At 41.3% G+C, this 20,101-nt stretch overlaps 2 protein-coding genes across 3 annotated transcripts in view; one reads left to right on the forward strand and one right to left on the reverse strand.

Moving 5' to 3' along the window:
• Positions 1-149: 149 nt before the first annotated feature.
• Positions 150-12,150, reverse strand: ZSCAN29 (zinc finger and SCAN domain containing 29). 2 transcript variants are annotated; one of them, XM_045822564.1, is made up of 6 exons: positions 12,013-12,150; positions 11,031-11,455; positions 10,340-10,544; positions 7,631-8,329; positions 5,708-6,145; positions 150-3,497 (listed from the first exon to the last, which is right to left on the reverse strand). In XM_045822564.1, the coding sequence occupies exons 2-6, from the start codon at positions 11,346-11,348 to the stop codon at positions 2,626-2,628; spliced, it is 2,532 nt and encodes an 843-aa protein (XP_045678520.1). In that variant the 5' UTR covers positions 11,349-11,455; positions 12,013-12,150; the 3' UTR covers positions 150-2,625. The 2 variants fall into 2 exon arrangements, with proteins under 2 accessions (XP_045678520.1, XP_045678521.1); XM_045822565.1 differs by having other exon boundaries at positions 11,914-12,043.
• Positions 12,151-12,709: 559 nt separating this feature from the next.
• The window catches only part of TUBGCP4 (tubulin gamma complex associated protein 4), a 34,279-nt gene continuing 26,887 nt past the window's right edge, over positions 12,710-20,101 (forward strand). The window contains exons 1-2 of the mRNA XM_045822566.1: positions 12,710-12,845; positions 16,094-16,222. Coding sequence (XP_045678522.1) covers positions 12,768-12,845; positions 16,094-16,222 — 207 coding nt within the window. The 5' untranslated portion in view covers positions 12,710-12,767. The remainder of the gene's footprint in view (positions 12,846-16,093; positions 16,223-20,101) is intronic.

Here is a 20,101-nt window from a genome sequence, read left to right on the forward strand (position 1 = left end):
CAGACAAACATTCCCTTAGTAACCCCACACAGGGAGCCAAAAAAAGCAGGTGAAGATTTATCTTTTCCCACCAGCAACAAGTTAATCACTACTAGTTAAGCAATAACTTCCACGTACATGTTTTAAAAAATATCTGATGAAACACTGGGCACTTTATAAATATAATTTTTATTAACATGGTATCCCTGAGAGGCAGATTAAGGTATAAATATTATTCTGCTTTACAGAAAGGGAATTGGAGGCAGCTTGACTTACACATAAGACATCTGGAACCACAATTCATATCTGTTGATACCCCAACTATTGCTTTCCCACAAGACTATGCACAGACATACTAAAGGTAGAATCCTCTCATTTTAAAAAAAGCAATAGTACACTTCCTAAACCATCTCGGATCCTGAAGCACTACTTTAGACTGGTGTTTCCTATATTTTCCTGTCTGCTTAGGAAATATAATTGAAATACAATCTCCCTTTAATTACTAATAAATGTTAGAATCTTTGTACTAGGACCCCTCAACACCAGAACCCTAATTAATCCCTCATCTAAAACAGTAAACTATGAATTACATAATATTCAATCTCCCCTCTCCTCTCTGAGATCTCATCCCAGCCATAGGACTGTGATTCAGTGTGAATGTGAACCAGCTACTTATCCTAGGCCTAGGCCTTGGCCATCTGCTCATGTTCTTTCCTGACCTGCCCATCAAAGAAGTATCTTCTCAAGATACTGCAGTTTTTGACCCTTGTTTTCCATAGGAGCTAATCTGCTATAATTCTTCATTCTTCTCCAGTAGCAGTCAGCTGTTTCCTTATTAATAAGTACAGCATAGCACATGAATTACTATAGATGAGGGGAGTATCACCTCCTGATCTGCCTCTGGCACTCCATGTTTCAGCTAAGGTGATTCTTTCTCTGTCTCCAGCACAGCCCATATCACACTGTTCCTCAAATTTTGTGCTGCTCCAAGCTTTGTCTAACCTTATGGTTTCTCCTTTGCCCTCTGCTCCATCTGCACAAAACACCTTGCTCCCGAATATTCCCATTTCTCATCCACCCAGCACTCACATTTGGAATGTTCATCCCACCCTAATTTACCCAGTAATCTTCTCTCTTTTGAACACTTCCTGCTTCACAAAGCCTTTCTGAATAAAGAGAAGAAAATACCTCCCAGATTTTTCCAAACTCTAATGCAATAGATCTTAATATTTATGTAGTGTTACTAGCTAGCTTTAAAACTGTTGCAAATATACACGTGTACTTATTATTTGTCCATGCCAGTGTCATTTTAGATTGTATAAGGACAAGGACTATTTGTGCTATATTAGGGCTCATCATACTATGACCATACGGGTAATTAATGCAAAACTATTTGATTATAAAGATTAGCATTACACTTAGGTGTGAAGACCTGCTTTTAAAAATAGATGGATACAGTTGAATATATGCACGTGCATGCATGCCACTGAACTGACCAAAGATAATCTGTCCTCCTTGCCATTAGGGTAAAGAGTTGTTGGATTGGTCTATTTTCCCATCCACAGGAATGTGGCAGTGGCTTTAGCTCATTGTAGGTTAGTACTGAACCACCCACAGGGTATTTAACAGTATACTAGGTGTTTGGAGTGTGTGGAATATAGACAGTTCCCTGTCTATAACTGCTTTCCCAATCACCACATCCAGCTACCTTGCTCTTTGGGCTTCTGGACCACAAGGGACATATGAAATTCAAATGAGATGGAACAGAAAAAAATCAAACTAGAACTGTAAATGTAGTATGCTTCTATTCCAGATTTTCTAGGGCTTGGAAGAAACTAAGACATCCAAGGTTTATACCTCAGTATTTATAAAGGTTACATTATTTCCCCATATAGAACACCTAGGTTCTTGATAAGATTCATAGGTCAAAACCAAGATGGACATTAAACTCTCCTTCTTCAAGGTAGATGAACAGTTCATGACAAATACAGATGTTTCTCTACTTACTATGGGGTTATGTCCAGATAAGCCTGTCATAAGTTGAACATATGGTAAGTCAAAAATGCCTTTAAAGCCACCAAATATCATAGCCTAGATGGTTTCTACTGAATGCATAGTGCATTCTCACCATCACAAAGTCAAACTCCTGTAAGTTGGGGACCATCTGTATTTCATTCTGGGCACAGGCTTAAGTGAGCAGGAAGACTCATTCTTTTTTGTATTTCCATTACTGTATAAAGAGCTTGACCTACTCAATAAGAAAAGTCTCACATCTTCTCCCTGAAATGCTGCTGTGGTGGGTTTTTCCACCTGAAATGCAGCTGATAAACAGGATGAATAAAGAAGGGTACATGTCAGACTCATAGGATCTACTACTATGACCTTTCTATTAAGGGAACACAGGAAAGATGTTACCTGTCAGTTCAGATGCAGGCATGGAGAGAGATTGAAATCTTCATTTCATTCTTAAGATGACTGCCATGGGAATTTGATCCAGGAGAAACTGGAACAGTGAGGTAAATTCTAGAGTATTTCCTAAGCTAGTTGGGCACAGAATAGGAGATGGATCTCACTATTGAAAGACTTTTCCAAACAATTTCAATACATTTATTGAGGCTCTTTATTTTCTTATAGATCCTCAGGGGCTTACTGCTTAGGCACTGACTGTGTCAGAAGTTTTTCTCGTGTATGGATTTCTCTGTGCTTATTCAGAGCAGAGCTTTTACTGAAGCACTTGCCACAATCATGACACCCATAGGGTTTTTCTCCTGTGTGGGTTCTGTGATGTGCCCGTAAGTCAGAACTCTTACTGAAACTCTTTCCACAATCAGGACACACATGGGGTCTCTCTCCCGTGTGTATCCTCCGATGTGCACTAAAATGAGAACTGTTATTGAAGCTTTTTCCACACTCTTCACATTGATAGGGCTTTTCTCCTGTGTGGGTTCTCTGGTGAATTATAAGGCTTGAGCTCTGATTGAAACGTTTTCCACACTCACTGCATTGATATGGTTTCTCTCCTGTGTGGATTCTCCTGTGGGTGATGAAATTTGAACTGTCACGGAAACTTTTCCCACAGTCAAGACATTTATATGGTTTCTCTCCAGTGTGGATTCTCCGGTGTCTAATGAGGCGTGCACTCCGACTGAAGCTTTTCCCACAGTCAGCACATTTATATGGATTTTCCACTTGATGGGATATCTGATGCATGAGGTGGGAGTTTGGACCAAAGTTTTTGCCATATCTAAGATATTTATAGGGTCTCTCTCCTAAGTAAGGTCTCTGATGACTTAGAACTTTACTTAAACTTCTCTCTGAAAGTGTGGGTTTTCCTCTCCTTTCCCCTGGGGTCCTTTCCCACTGTCTTCCTGATCTACATCCACTCTCACTACCTTTGTCCCAATTAAGATGCCGGACAATTTTCCTTTCAGACCTTGCAAGTAATGTCCTATGTAGTTGTACTTCCTCAGAAATATCCCGTTTCAGATTCTCTTCATTCTTAAATCCAGCCTCAAAACCTGATAAAAGAATAGAATTTTTAAAGTTATCCATTTCCTCAATTATGTGCTAAGGTAAAATAAGTATCACATTAGATGATTAAAGATAAAAATTAGTGAATTCTAGATCCCAAATAATTACCATGCATTAAAATTCCAGTGTTTTCCTCTTCTACTTGATAACCTATCACATGCTTCTCATCTACACAGGGCTAATCAGTATATTCTTTTAACTCTTCCTGGATTCCCAGGATCTTCAGAAAATCTCAGTATAACAAGAAAAACCTACTAGATTTAAAACTATCAACATCTATATGCAGGAAAGACACTTGGTAATGTTGTATTTTTGTCTCATTTCAGGCCTATAATGGTATTCTAGTTTATTTTGTGCCAATAACTAAAGGGATTATAAGGGAATGCCCTGGAAAACCTGTATATCCAAAAAGAGCTATATGAGCCCTCTTCTGCTCTAATTCCAATCATGCTGAGAATAAAAACAGGGTAGAAAAATACTTGGTGTCTTTCAAAGAACAAAAGGCCTTCTGAGAGAAGAACTTTGCTAGGAAGTACCTCACTAAAAACATTCTCTTTGCTTGTGGAAAGATAATCACTAAATGTCCCAAAAGCATTTATTCTAATGCCCAAGCTAAGTTTTCATTCTTCTAAGAACCAAATGCCAGGCTCCCCAAGCCTAGGCTAATGTGAATTTGCAGATACTTGCAGATTTTTAGTTTGAATTTATAGAATTTTCAGATATTTCAGGTAAACACCGGATCCCTAGTTTCCTGGAAGAAATCTAAAAGCAAAAGAACACTGTCAGCCTGTGTATATGCCCTCTAAAGCAGTATTTCTACTTAGAAGAAAGGCCCCATGAAATAGAGGTTCATCAGGGTAAATGAAATCTCAGAAACTTAAATATGTAAATATGTTTGTGATTCTTCACGTGGAGTATTTAATTTAGCCATTTTCTAAATCCAGAAGGCATTTTTTAGTAGAATGTATTATTACATCCATGAAACTGATGATCTACGAAACACTCTTGAAAAATATTCATCTAAAGAACTTTTGGAAGACTGCTATTTATTGAATACTTACTATGTGCCCAAGCATGGTGCTAGATGCTTCACTGAGGAACCTCACTTCTATCAGCCTTTTTTTTTTTTTTTAAGTTTGACTTTTCCTTTTTTTTTTTTTAATTATCTATTTATTTATTTTTAGAGAGGAAAGGCGGGGGGGGGAGAGAGAGAGAGATCAATGTGTGGTTGCTGGGGGCCATGGCCCGCAACCCAGGCACGCGCCCCGACTGGGAATGGAACCCGCAATGCCTGGTTCACAGTCTGCACTCAGTCCACTGAGCCACACCAGCCAGGGCATCTGTCAGCCTTTTGAGGTAGGTCTTCATAGATAAACTTACAGGGTTAAATAACTTGCTCTAAGTTTCTCAACTTATAAACAGCAGAGTCCAGATTCACACACATATACAGGGGTGGACATATGTAGGTTTACAGTTGTGAGTATGCCAAAACAGTTTATTCTCTTATTATTACTTATTAATTACTATATTATTTGTCTTATTATTATTTCATAGGTTTACTTATGATTTATCCATTAGGTAATGATGGCTGGTAATTTAACCTACTTTTGCCCACCCTTGTACATGTATGACTCCAAAATCAGAATTATTCTTCCCTTAAGGAGGGAAACCATAGTGAAGTATTTTCTTCCTTATACAACAGCTAAGATTCAAAGGGTCCAATAATTCAGAAATCTCAGACTTTTGCATAAGTATGTCTGAAGAAAGAGTTAAGTAGGTTTTCAAATGTGTGTATAAAGCAAACATACAGCTAGTGTATAAGCTAAAACTAGAACAAACTAATGAGAATGAACTTTTAAAATCAACTTCATCCCATTATGGGTACATGGGAAATGTTAGCTTTCAGATTTCCTGGTAGATAAACTGCCTAGAAATGTAGCAACTCACACATAGATGATAGCAAATTCACAAAATTCGAAACCATTTTGGATTGATGCTATATGAGGGGGTAAGTCAAGTGAGTAATTTATATCCCCTCACTGAACTGCTTTAATAGACAGGGAATGTGGGGAAAAGATAGGTGGTCACAAGAAGAATCCATGAGAGCTGGGTGTAGAGGTTTCAATCTGATTATTTTTTCCCTAAGTCCCACTGCCTCCCCTTTGTTATTTAGGCCTTAAGAAGTAAATAATCTTACCACTAGGACTCTGGAATAAGACTGGAGCACGTGTCACAACAGCCCCTGGAGGTAGCTCAGTATCATCTTCATCATCAGAATCTTCTGTGGCCTCTTCTGCTTCACTGGTATCCTGGATGGGGAAAGAGGCTGGGTCTTCTTCCTGGCCATCACTGAGTGGGGCAGCAACCCGGGCACTCACCAAAGCATCCATCTCTTCAAAAAAGGGACAGGTCTCTGGTGCTTGGCCATTCTTGACTTTCCGATAGCTTGTTTGTAGACTTTTAAACTTGGTCCGACATTGCTCTGGTGTCCTAAGGAAGCCATATTCCCATAACCGCTCAGCCACGGCTCCATACAACTGGCTATTGCGGTGACAGTTCTGGAGGGCTTCATAAAACTGAGTCTCACTAAGAATTGCAAGGTAAGTCTTTGTCTCTTCATAGCCCCAGTGTACACCTGCCACCAGAAGAGAAATGTCAGTACCAGGTCTTTAAAGCCTCAATTCCTTAATCCTATGATCTGTATCATGAAAGTTTCTCAAAGAATCACTCAAATCCAACAAACACTCTCTTTTAAAATCACACTGTTGCCTAATCCCTATTATGGCCCTTCTTCACTTGCCACAATCTCAGGGGGGATAAAAGCCCAATAATAACAAAGACCTGAAAGGGTACAAGATAAAGGACCTCACAGTTACGCAACTTATCATTAGGAAGCAGAAAGAAGAAGGAAGCAGACCAGACAGCATCTCCTGGCCTGGACATGTGCTAGTGCTTCAGGCCCCACTCAGGCAGTACTTCATCAGGACAATTACAGACTCTTTTCCCTGAAGGTAACCAAGGTAAAGGTAAGGGAGATTCAAAGATTCTTCCTCCCACTTGAAAGCCTGCTCTCAATGTAATGGAGATTACATTGCTTCCATTATCCTCCACTCTCCATAAGTCAAGAAGGGGAAAGAATTGAAAGACAAAAAGCCGTGGAGAAGGGTGAAAAGAATGAAAATTATAGCAGCCGCCACATGTGCCTCATTTGTGATTTATCTACATTTATTCCAGTGACAAAAAATGAAAAATAATAAAGAGAAAGGAAAAAGTAGAAGATAGGAAGAACAGAACTAAAATAACATCACATTTAATTTAAAAATGGAAGCAAAAAATCACTGTTCACAGTGGAACTACAACTTTAGAGATATTGTCCTTCTGCCATTCTCCATTTTACAGTTCAGGAAACAAACTCTGAAATGGTCAGATAACTGTCCAAGGGCACTCAGCAGATTAGTGGTCGGGATTAGAAACAAAGCCTCCTGACTGGTACTTTGGTGCCCTTTCCATAACAACATGGTTGTAGAAATTACGTCAAAGGTAATAAAAGATACTTAGAAAACTGTTCCACAGGCAAATAATATTCCAACATAGAGTACTAAACAAGATTTCTCATTCCCTTTAAATGCCAGTGTGTGTTGCAAATCTCATAGAAGAGACTCAGAAACTGTTTTCCCAACTTTAGGCAATCCTTCACTATGCTATTCTAAATAAAAAGGAACATATAATAAACTAATTTTTGAGACTTGAGGGAGTAAAAGATAAAACACCAATTCATAAAAGGTACTTGATAAATATTAGTTCTTAAAATAGTGCCAAGTTTTTTTTAGCCTTTAATGATTTTTAATCAGGGGAAAACATTTTAATAAAGAAATGGAAGCACTAATATTCCTTTTCAGGACTCTTGTATTTGCTGAGTGTATTTCTTTAAAATACCTAAAATTATTCCCTACTTCCTGTTATCTCACTGACTTTCCCACAGAATGAAATACACGTGAAACCAAAGTGCCTCTTTATTCTCTAACTGACAAAACTGGCAGGTGACATTAAGCTTCATGACTCCACATTCCAGTCTCATAACTCCGAGTCTAATCCCAAAACCCCAAGAAAAAAAGCTTACCACTTTGACTTCGGAAAAGGACAGGTGCAGTTGAGTTGTTGGCGTCCTGGGGGTTGGCCTTCTGGCCCATTTCATCACTGTCAGACTCTTCAGCCATGGGTTCTTCTACTCCATCCTCATGCTGCCAACTCCCCAGCCCTGGCTCCTCAGTCTCAGCATCACTGCTTGCCAAGCCAGAGTGAGAGGCTGCCTCTTCCAGGCCATTACTGGGCAGGGCAATGACCTGAGCACTCATCAGAGCTTCCATCTCTTCAAAGAAGGGGCAGGTCTCAGGTGGGTGGCCATTCTTGACTTTCCGATAGTTCTTCTGAAGACCTTTGAACTTGGTCCGACACTGTTCCAGGGTCCGGAGGAAGCCATACTCGCGGAGCCGCTCAGCCACAGCCCCATATACTTGGCTGTTTCGATGACAGTTTCGGAGGGCCTCATAAAATTCAGTCTGACTAAGAATTGCAAGGAGAGTTCTGGTCTCTTCATAGCCCCAATGCACACCTGCCACCTTCTCATCCTCAAAGCCCCAGTGATCCTGTTCTACCCAGCGTCTTTTCTCTCTCCTGGATGGTAACATGTCAGCATGCATTTGTCTGTCTCCTGTGAGATTGCCTTTTGGGAGTTCCTTTTCCTTGGAGCCCAGATCTGGGATCCAAGGTTCTCCTTGCTCCAACTTGGAGACCACACCGGATTTAGGAAATGGAAATCCTGCTTGCAGGGAAGCAAACAAAGGATATCATAGTTTGGAATGATCATTAAAATGATAATAATAATCTCTGAGTTCAGACCTGCCTTTTTTATAGAGGCTTATAAACAGTGTGTAAGAAATTTTTTTCAGAAAGTTCAATATGCTGAAGAAAATGGTTGAAAATACATGAAACATCAAAAAATGAGAAATACTGTATTGTCCAAAGCAGGGTGTGACAAGAGAGGAAAAGGTCTGTTGTAAGCTTAGAGCAGATAATTCTGTCTCAAATTGCTCCCTAGCCTCCCTGACCACTTGAAGGTAGATCATGGCACTGCTGGGAACAGTCACCTCCTGTCTCTTAGAATTCTCCACTTGGGGCTAAAAAATTAAACTCAGATTTCAAGGGGGAAGGGAGCATGGGGAAATCATCTTCAACTCCTCTGTTTCCTTCACACTCAGCCACCAAGTTCTAAAGGTTTTTTCCCTTAGTATGTACTCTGTTCCTACTGCCACCACCCAAGTCTAGACTCCTCACCTTCTCACAACCCAGGTAACTGCAGCAGTCACTGTCCTACGTAGCTCCAGGCTCTTGCTTTCTCAGCTCATGTGCTATACTGCTGGACCTTAACCTGAGTGCCTACTATGTACTGTCCATTCATATCAGACTCCTCCCCTCCTGTCCACATTTAACCCATTCTTCAAGCATATTTGCCAATGCCCTCCCCCATCTTCCACTGCCAAACCCCTGCTGTACTTGTACAAATGAGTAACAAGTCATTGTTTAGCATTGTCTCAGTACAGTTTAGTTCAGCATATCTTTATGTTTGCTGTTATGTTCTCAATCATATTATAAGCTCTTTAAGGATAGGCATCTTTTCTTATTGCAGAATACCTTGCAAGGTGTTGAGTGCATGGTAGGTAGGTGTTCAAAAGCTGATTCATTCTACAAACCTGTGTGTGGCGTTGAGGGAACAGAGACTATTACCAAACTGATTGAGAAGGCTAGACTCTTAGACAATAAGATCAGATTTCAGAACAACCTCAACAAGTTAAAGAAATGATCAAAGAAAAAACATACAATATGGAGTTCAACAGAGCACAAAGTAGAAAAACAAGCTCTACAAAATCATGTACAAGAATAAGCACTAGACACAGACAATGGGGAAGGCTATGAGAGTCCTGGCAATTACCAAGTGAACAATAATCATCAAGTAATTAGTTGAGCTATACTGAAAGACAATGTGAAATTCTGAAGTAAAACTCTTACTCTGCCTCAACCTATCAGACCCTTACTGGTATAATATATACATATAACTTAGTTTTCCACAACTGACATATTTGGAGACTTCAAGTTTCCAAGGGACAGTAACAAAATCTTAGTACATCTGAGCCCTGACTGGTGTGGCTCAGTGGGTTGGGCGTCGCTGGGCAAACTGGAAGGTAACTGGTTTGATTCCAGGTCAGGGCAAATGCCTGGGTTGCAGACCGGTCCCCCTCTCCCACTGGAGGTGTGCAAGAGACAACCAATGCTAGAAGCAACCAATCGATGTTCCTCTCACACACTGATGCAGTTCTTTCCCTCTCTCCCTCTCTCTCTAAAAATAAATTAAAATCTTCTAAAAAATTAAAAGACTTAATACATCTGAATAATGGAGCTCCTGGGAGAAAGCACAAAGAAATAGTTCATTTTAAAGAAGGAAAATGACTAAAAGGAAGATGTACTTTCAAGTATAGAAAATAATTTTTATCTAGAAAATACTGACTTGGTATCATCATTACAAAGAGGAAATAAAATATCTCAAAATTCTGATAAAAACTAGGGAACCATCCTCTGGCAGACTTATCAAAAGAGGAAATATAAGAATTCTCACTGCAGCGGAGAGCTAAACTACATGCCTTCAGGAAGTCCCCAACAACCACATACTCTATAATTGTCACTCATTCTGAAATCCCTTTTCTACTCACTATTCCCAGCCCTACTTCCCACCTTAGAATGGAATCCTATCCTCCCATATGAATCTACTCCTCACCGCTCCTTTGAAAAGGTCTGAGCTTCTCCTTTGGATTCATCTGCTCCTGTGGTCCCAGGTCTGGGCTTCTTGCCCTCTCTTTCTTGGGTACACCCCTGGACTGGGGTTCCACTGACTCCTGCCGAACACTTAATAACTCTTGTGATGATTTCATGGGTGTCATCTTCTCCAAGCGCACTTCCTGCCCCTTCACAGAGACTGTGACCTAGAAACAACCCCCGTCAATTGTCACTGCAAGGTTAGAATGAGGAGCATTCCCAGAGGAGATTATTTAATACCCTCCAAAAAAACCACCATCCTTTTGGGATATGTCTAGTGGTGGTGGTGGTGGTGGTAGTGGTAATAGCCAACAAGAGTCATTATTATTCCATTACTGTTAGCTTAGAGCAGCTGGAACAGCAATAGGAAAAATCAAAATAGTAAACCCAACTATAGGCTAAAAAATAAATCCCCTTTCTTCTCTACTAAATAAAAAACTATGAATCTATGAATAACTCATGATGACAAGGTAGCAAAGATACAACCACGTAGCATCTCCAGATAAGCTGTATCTGAAAAAGTTCCCTGTTCCAGGACCAGTATAAGCATTACCAAGGAACACTGTAGCCCTCTTTAAAAATGTCTGTACCTTCATTTGGCCCTTTGGCCTTGCCCCTGCCCAAACACTTCTGAATTCCCCCTCCCTTCTTACCGAACGTCCAGGTCTTCCAGGCTGTCTTTCTAAATCTTCCACCAGAGCCACAGCCTCCTCTCCATTTTCTGGACATTGCTCCTGTACCCACTTCTGGATCTCTCCAGGTAAGATGGCCAGGAACTGCTCTAGCACCAACAACTCGACAATCTGCTCCTTGGTGTGCACCTCTGGCCTCAGCCACCGACAGCAAAGTTCCCAGAGTTGGCTGAAAGCCTCCCGGGGACCAGCTACCTCCTGGTAATGAAATTTCCTGAAGCGCTGTCTGAAGGTCTCAGAGTTAGTGCCATTCCCTCTCAGAGCAGGTTTGGCCATCATTCACAGCAGAAAGCAGCTTTCCTCCACTTAAGGGTCTATGTTCCAGAACTTACACCTATCTTCCCATGTCCTTGGAAAATCACTTGCAGATGAGTGTAAGTTTCCGCCTAGGGTAGAGAGAGATGGCACTATCAGAAAGAATATATTCATACGTCTAAAGTCTTGCCATAGCTGGCCTGACTTCCCAAATATATGCTCCATGTGGCCAGCTGAGGTAGCACCAACTTCAGAATAGAAAGCCAAAACTGAGCATGGAGAGAAAAGTTTCAAAAACTGCATTTCTGGGCGATTTCCCAGGGCGGCCTGGAGAAACAGCAGAGAAAAGAAAGCAGTCTGCTCCTCTTCCCCCTCCCCCAAATCGGATCCCATTTAGCTCTGACCAATGTTTCATAGTGGGTTCGAACTACATGGGAGACCTGAGCTCAGGATCTAATGGCAAGTCACCATCCTGCTCAAGGCAACAAAAAGCCTCTGTCCAGCGGGTCGCAGCTGATCTTTCCCAGTACCTCCGTAGTCCTTCCCCAGGCCTCTACGTCCTCCCTGCCCCCTCGGACTCCACACCTACCAAGTCCCACCCCAGGCAAAACTCAAAGACTGAAACTTTGTTTTTCCTCAAAACAGAAGTAATCGCTCAACAAATATTCGGAAACTAGTGATGGGAAACCTCGCGACTGGGAGAAGTTGGTTTTGGCTCCTGAAGCGAGAACCGGGTGGGCTTGGGGAGAGTCGCACTGAGCTGGTTAAGAGAGAGAATCCGAGGGGGCAGTAGTAATGGGTCTCCTGAGGACGAGCTCAGGTGTTGGCCAGGAGGTCCGAGTGCTGTGGAATTCGCGGGCGCGGAACTCAGCTCAAGGAGCCGCGGGTGCGGGGTTCGGCCTCTTTGTCTTCGCTCCCTCTGGCCAGGTCACTCTCGGAGCCGTGGTGCAGTGCCCTCCAGAAACCTCCGACCCGGCTAAGTGGCCTGAGAGCACCCTCCGGCCCACCGCTGGAAGTGTCTCTTTCTCGGGTTGTCCCTCAACCCACTTGCATTTCTGCCCACGGGCCAGCGTCATCCACCCGGGTCGGCCCCAAGCCAGGCTCTCTAGCCTTGTCCAGCTCTCAAACCGGAAGTCCGAACGGGTGACTCCAACGCCAGGGCGCATGCGCAAAGTCGGCAGCCGCACTCTTCTTGTGGAGCTCGGTTTGCCGCCAGCGGGTGAGCCCCGTCAGCGCCGCTTACTTCCGGAACGCGGCTCTCCGACGCTTTCCTTGCTTCCCGTCTGCTCTTCCCGCAGCTATCGTCTCGGCGGGTACATTCCAGAACCGTCAGTTCCAGGGGCCTGTACGCGTGTTGGGAAGGGGACACTGGACTCTGTGGTCGCCTTGAAGGGCACTGGAGGAAGGAGTGACGCATAGAGGGACTCGAGGTCCGCGGTGGGAATGATCCACGAACTGCTCTTGGCTCTGAGCGGGTACCCAGGATCTATTTTCACCTGGAACAAGCGCAGTGGCCTTCAGGTACGGTCCGGCTCAGAGGGCGGGAACTAGCGAGCGCAGAATGGGTAGACCTGAGCCAGTGCTTGGGGGAGGAGTCTGAGGTACTCAGAGGGCAGGACCTGCGGGGGCTTTGGGGGCGGGAGGCGTGTCCCTGGGCCTGTGACTAGAGAGGCCTCCTGGAGACAAGCACTCGGTGAGAGGGTTGGGCCTAGTCTGGGAAAATGAGGGCAGACCCAGAGGGGCTCCGCCTTCGGGGAGGGAGAGGGAGACCCGGAACGGCTTAAAGTTAAGCAACAGTTTCTGGGGAACTAACTGAATGTAAAAGTGAGGAAGGCGCTTTCTCCCATTTTCACACTTGCACTGTGTTTTAAATTGAGTTTTGAAAACTAGACCAACTACGTAGCGTTTAACAAACAATAAGGGCTCAGCCAATTTTGTTGAATGAAAAAATGAATAAGTGTGTCTCTCTCATGACTCCTTTCTCAGGAAAATTCTGCACTAGGAGAATCTGCGGGGGCCCGTCATGTAACCAGGAATGTATGAGGAGGAAGGGCTATGTACTATATGCATTATCTAATTTAGTCTTCATAACCACCTAATTCCATATCACAAGTTAACTCCCTGTGACTCGCAACTGGTAATTAGCAAGCTTGATCTTGAAGGTCTGTCTGGATCCACTATCTGAATTACTCTTTTCTACTTCTGTTTCCAGTAGTGTTATCTAATCATCTCAATAAGTTAGTAACTAGATATTGTTAGCTCCAGTTCACATACAAATGAGCAAACTGAAGTTCAGAGAATTTATGGTGGCTAGTCCTGGTAATAGCAAGATTTGCATATAGCTTTGTCTGGTGACAAGGCCATGCTTATTCCTATGAGAATTGGCAGTAGAGCCTGGGGAAGAGCAGAAAAACAACATTATTAGGCTATAAAACCTTTAAATCGAAGCAATCCCTTTTATTATTCCTTTTCCTCTAAAAACTAGCACAATGACAGGCATATAGGAGAAAAATGTCCAGGAATTATTTGTGGGTGCTTTGTGACATGAAGTAAAAAGAGATAATAGTATAGGAAAGAGAGCTACCTTTCTTTCTTATAAAAAAAGTTCCAGTCAGAGATTTTCTTGCTTAAGTTCCCAGCTTTAAAGCCACCTCCTCAGAAAAACTTTTTCTGACCATTTTTTTTAATGTATCCTCCCCTTATGCCATTATTTGCTATCCCAGAAACTTGTTTATTTCCCTTATAGGATTTAGCATAATTCACATTATTTATTGTTGTTACCTGTTTCTAGTCTTCCTCTCTCACAGATTGCCCATAGGAGCAAAGATCACAGTGGTCTTCTTCATAGGTGTACCAGGAGCACCTGGCACAGTTTCTGCCAGAGTAGGTGTTCAGATACTTATATAAAAAGAGGCCACCCAAACCAGAAAATCTTGCATACCTTCTGCAGAGCAATGGTTTTCAGTCTTAAAAAGGAAAGAAATTCTGACAAACGCTACAACATGAATGAAACTTGGAGCTACTACTAAGTGAAATAAGCCAGTCACAAAGCACAAATATTGTATGCTTCCACTTATTTGAGGTACTTTGGTCAAATTCATAAAGACAGGAAATAGAAGGGTGGTTGTCGGGAGCTGTGGGGAGGGAGAACAGGGAGTCTTTGTACAGTGGGTACAGAGTTTTGGTTTGGGAAGATGAAAACGATCTGGAGATGGATGAATGGTGGTGATGGCAGCACAACAATGTGAATGCACTTAATGCCAAGAACTGTACACTTAAAAATGGCTACTATGGTAGCTTATATGTATATTTTGCCACAGTTTTTCTGAAAAAGTTGGTTGAATGGATACATTTTCCCACTACTTTTTTCTACTTGAACTGCTGTGTAACTTTTATATAGCATACTAGGCTATCATTTGGCTATTATTTAAATTAAAAACACAAATAAAAATATGGACACTAAATGTATATGTCCAGTTATAAGGTGCTTTTATAGATTACAGTATGCTACATTTATTTACATTTTTATTGAAATGAAAACAAGGTTTAAAATTTTATAGAGAAGTTATTTTAAGAATATGTTTGAGAAACTCCTGAAGTTTGCTGAAGACATTGCTAAAGACAACCTTTTTTCAACGGGTCAAAACCTCATATCTTTAAAGAACATCCCTGAAATGTTGCATAAGAAACAAGTAGGTCCTGGCTGGGTCGCTCAGTTGGTTAGAGCATTGTCATGATATGCCAAGGTTGAGGATTCAATCCCCAGTGAAGGTACATAGAAGAATCAACAATGAATGCATTTATAAATAGAACAACAAATCAATCTCTCTCTCTCAAATCAATAAGTAAAATTTTTAAAATGTATGTATTTTTTTAGCCCTGGCTGGTGTAGCTCAGTGGATGGAGCCCAGGCCTGTGAACCAAAGGGTCACAGGTTTGATTCCCAGTCAGGGCACATGCCTGGGATCCAGGCCAGTTCCCCAATAGGCGGCATGTAAGATGCAATCATACATTAATGTTTCTTCCCCCCTTTCTCCCTTCCTTTCTCTCTCTCTAAAAATAAATAAATCTTAAAAAATATATGTATGTTTTTTTTTAAAAAAGAAACATATAATAGCTGCCTCTGGGGGGAGGCTGACTTATTTTTTTATTATTCTTTAAACTTATTGACTTTGGAGAGGGGGAGGGAGAGAAAGAAACATTGATCAATTTATTGGTTGATTCTTTAAAAAAATCTTTTTAATTGATATTAGAGAGGGAGGGAGGGATAGAGAAACATTGATTTGTTATTCTACTTATTTATGTATTCACTGGTTGCTTCTTGTATGTCCCAGGCTGGAGATTGAACCCACAGCCTTGGCATATCAGGAGGACACTCTAATCAACTGAGCTACCCAGCCAGGGTTCATTGGTTGATTCTTGTATGTGCCCTGACCTGGGATGGAAGTTGGAACCTCAGCATATGGGGATGATGCTCTAACCAACTGAGCTACATGGCCAGGATGAGGTTGTACACCATTTTGTATTGTTTGAATGTTTTACCATGTGTTATCACTTATTTCAATAAAGAACTAATTAGGTCAGGGATGGGGAATAGCACCTTTGTAGTGGTTTGGAAATACTTTTGTTACCCAGAACTTACCAATCTTAAATTAAATGGGCATTTTGAAAAAGGAAATGATAAATAGTACAGAACATTTGAAAGACCTGAAAGACCAGCATGTAGTGAATCAGGCACCAGTGTTTTCAGCCTGCTTCTTCTCCTGCAGGTGTCACAGGATTTTCCATTTCTCCATCCCAGTGAAACCAGTGTCCTCAGTCGACTCTGCCGCCTGGGCACAGACTATATTCGCTTCACTGAGTTCATTGAACAGTACACAGGCCATGTGCAGCAGCAGGTAGGTTCCTGTTCTCAGGGAAGGTGCACCTCCAGAGGGCAGGAGCTATGTCAAGATTTTGGTGAATCTGCTGGTAATTCATGTGAAATAAGTCACAAGAAGTTACAAATTTCTCATCACTAGAATTACTCAAATGAAGGCCAGAGGTCTGTATCTCACATAAGGGGAAACTATGTAGAGGGAATAATTTAGGCAGATTGGTGTGAGAGAAAATTTGTTTTGCCTGAGTTTTAGAGGGCCAGAATTAAGTTATTTTGAACTGGACCACAGTTCCAACTCCAGAAGTGAAAACATAAAGCATTATTTCAGATTCCTTTGCCACTTTGCTTCTGACTATTTTAGCCACATTGAGGCAAGCAACTAGAATCTTTGGGTTTCATTTTTAAAATTTGTAAATAAAAGGGTTAAACCAGAGAAGGCACTTGGCACATAGTAAGCACTTGATAAATATTACCCATTATTATCAATTAATTGGAAGTCAGTATAGAGGTCAAGAATTTGTGTCCTGCTCCATCACTCACTGGCCATAGACTGCTTAGCAGTAACCTAATTCTCAGTAACTAGGGCTCAGTTTTGTTATCTATAAAATGGGGATAATAGATAGTACCTATTTCATAGGGTTTTAAAGATTGAACAAAGTAATTCATGTGAATGCCTGGTAGAGGGAGCACTCAAAAATTTTTAAAGAGATATTTTACAGTTCTCTTTATTCTTAACCATCTGTAATTCTTGTCAGTGGTAAGGAAAAAGACTGCTGAATTGTATGACTGATTCAGTGATGACTCTTTTCCAGTTGAAAGAATGATTCTGATTTAGGGAAAAGGTGAGGACTTCAATGCAGTCAATACCCTCTGGACCCAGAGGGTAAATTTGTTATCAGGCCTTTGGTGTGTCGACTAATGGTTGTTTCAGCCAGTGCAATGACAAGAATCTCCAATTTGGGGTGCAGTAAAGAAGGACACTTCATTCAGTGCACAACAGCTCAATTGTCATACAGCACAGCTGTGAGAACAGCATGGCTGTAGAACAGATCTGAGGCCAGTCAGCCCTGAGGCTGGGCCTCTCTCCAGCTAGACTGCTGTATTCTGCTTCTTGATGATCTGCTTTGAACTACGCTGGTCTGCTCTACTCTGCTCTGGCAAGACATCTTCTGTGTTTCAGCTGAGCCAGGGAGAAGCAGTCTGCAGTCTTCACTGGAAAGAGAAAAAGGTGATCTCTGAGCCAGAAATGAGCTGGCTTACATGGACAGAAGCCCATGTCCCTGATCCCTGACGAGTCCATCCTCCTGTAGATGAAGACTTTGAATCCTCAAAGTTTGATTGGCCCAAAAATCACTGCCCTGATTAGTCAGAATAGAGCCTCAATTCTATTGGGTAAAATAGGATTCCAGCAAACCTTTATAAGAGCTGGCTCAGATGGGAGAAATACATTGCTGGAAGACAGTTCAGTACAGAGGCAGGCAGTGCAGTTCAGGCTTCTTTGAAGTTTAGTTTGCATAAGAGACCCCTGTGCAGAAACAACCACTACACTGTTTATTTTCGTTTTTGTTTTAAATTTGAGCCCAGTTAGCCACCAGGAACCTTTCTTAGTAGGTGTCCTTTTTTTCTCGGGGTTCACAGGTGATAATCTGTGGGGCAAAGGAGTTGGAGGATAATGCCTTATGTTTTCATCTCTGGGACAGGGATTCTGGTTCACTTAAACTGATTATATTGCAGAGAAAATACATAAGCTAAACATGAGCTTAAAATCTAATCATTGTGGGGTGGGTAGGGCAGGAAAGAGTAATGGGGGAAAATGAGAACAACTGTAATTGAACAACAACAAAATACCTAATCAATGCCAGTTTGCTATGAAATCGTATTAAGAAAGAACACTTAATTATCAAAGTTGAAATCTACACATTATATTAATATAGATGAACTTTACAGCTATATTAATATATTGTAAACATTGTATTAATGTTATATAATAGTATACCAGTATAATAAAGATATAATTATTAATATTAATAATATTAATATTGATTTTGGTATATAACACCTAGAAGAAAAAACTTCTACATTTGTATGACTATATGGGTTTTATCTTATATATGTGAATTCCTACTTTACCAATTTTAAAGATATCCATAGTACCTCTTTTTTTGGAAAAGTGAAAAGCATACTCATTTTCTTTTTTATTTTGTGATAAATGAAGACATTCAGTTCTCTGAAATGACACAAGATCAAAACAGAATTGATTGTTTGTAAGCCGACCTGGTCTATTTCACCATATGCCCATGCTGTTCTTATTATACAAGGGGAGACCAAAAACCACCTGGAATTATCTTCTAGAACGCAGGCCCCTTGTAGTAGAGGCTTCCCCAGCTAATTGAGTGTTCTAGGAACCCATCTGTATCAGTGTACCAACTGGCATTTTGTGAGGTTGTATTCCACTTCAGTGAATTTTTTTTAAACACTCTTTCAAAGCATTTGCCCACTTCATGATGGGTGATTTATAAGCACACCTGCCCATACCTCGCTGAGTGTTCAGTCATTTTTGACCAAAAACAGCATGACCCCTGAGCCCTACCCTCCCTATTGACCCAATCTCACCTCAAGAGACATTTTGTTTCCCTGGGTGAAAAAAAGACCTCAAAGGGAAACCTTTTTTGCCTATGTGGAAGAGGTACAACAAAAAATGGCAAAAGCACTAAAAGGCATCAAAATCGACAGGTTCAGAAACTCTTGAGCAGTGGAAAAAACATCTTGATAGGTGTATTGCATCAGATGGAGAGTACTATGAAGGCGACTGAGGTTTAAACATGTAAGAATAAATACATAATTTTTTATAAATAAATTCTGGGTTGTGGGGTCCCCTCTTGTAGCTGTGAACATTTATCTCCAGGAACTACTAGTATCCTTTGCAGTATCTGTGGCTACACTGTGCCTTATAAACCCTGAGCCCAAACTTCCTATCACACTTGTTGCTGAATTCTGCCATTGTATCTACCACTACCAGAGCCCCATCACCCAAATCAGTACACAGCCAGAGAGGCTAGTCATGGTGAACTCTCATTAACTGTTAACCACAGTTCCCTATATAAAGCTACAAGAAGCTCTTACAAAAAATGTTAGGTTTCCTGAAAGACAAGCCATATTTGTAAATAGCCTCTTAGTGAAAGTTTCATAAATCCCCACATTGTCAGATTTGTGTCCAGATGAATTGCCATGCCCAGCAGGAGAAGGGATGTGAGAATGAGGATTGAAGTCATTGTATTTATTCAATAAACACCTACCCACTGTTTAGAGAACTATGGTAGGGACTAAAATACAAAGATGAGTAAAATGTGGGACCTTGCTTCATGAAGCTTTGGATATCATGACTTAAGTACAGTTTTAGCACTAAATTGAGATGCAGTGAAAGCAGCTAAGGGGGAAGCTATTAATTCCCTGGGGAGAGTTAGGAAGGGCTTTGCAAAGAAGAGATGCTTGAGGTGGGTCCTACAGGGAGAGTAGATATTTGTCACTAAGATGAATGTACAGTTATAAGCAGAACACATCCAAATTCATGGGCCTAAGAAATAGAACCAAGGCATGTTTGGTGACCTGTGGGTAGTTTGGAAGTGAGGATGTGAAGTTGGAATCAATAAAAGAATTTTGAAGAGAAGTAAGGGCCAGAATGCAGAAGTCATTGCATGCCTTGGAGGGGAGTTTAGATATTATCTTGGAGCAGGGGGAAGCCACCAAAAGAATTTAAACTAGAAGTTATAAGATGAAAATTGAGTTGTAGAAAAATCTCCACTGACAATATGGAGTACTACCTGGTTGTAACATCTGAACCCCTTGGAAAATTAAAATATCTCATTTTAGCCCTGGCAGGATAGTTAAAGATTGTGGG

This window comes from Phyllostomus hastatus, unplaced genomic scaffold (assembly GCF_019186645.2).
Source record: "Phyllostomus hastatus isolate PE091 unplaced genomic scaffold, TTU_PhHast_1.1 phas_scaffold_501, whole genome shotgun sequence".
Classification (NCBI taxonomy): domain Eukaryota; kingdom Metazoa; phylum Chordata; class Mammalia; order Chiroptera; family Phyllostomidae; genus Phyllostomus; species Phyllostomus hastatus.

Excerpts from the sequence above, each read along its gene's own strand:
- ZSCAN29 (XM_045822564.1), bottom strand. The coding sequence starts at position 11,348 with ATGATGGCCAAACCTGCTCTGAGAGGGAATGGCACTAACTCTGAGACC. Across the intron at positions 10,545-11,030 it reads CTGGAAGACCTGGACGTTCG|GTCACAGTCTCTGTGAAGGG; the intron begins GTAAGAAGGGAG and ends GGTTGTTTCTAG. Across the intron at positions 3,498-5,707 it reads CTTATTCCAGAGTCCTAGTG|GTTTTGAGGCTGGATTTAAG; the intron begins GTAAGATTATTT and ends TTCTTTTATCAG.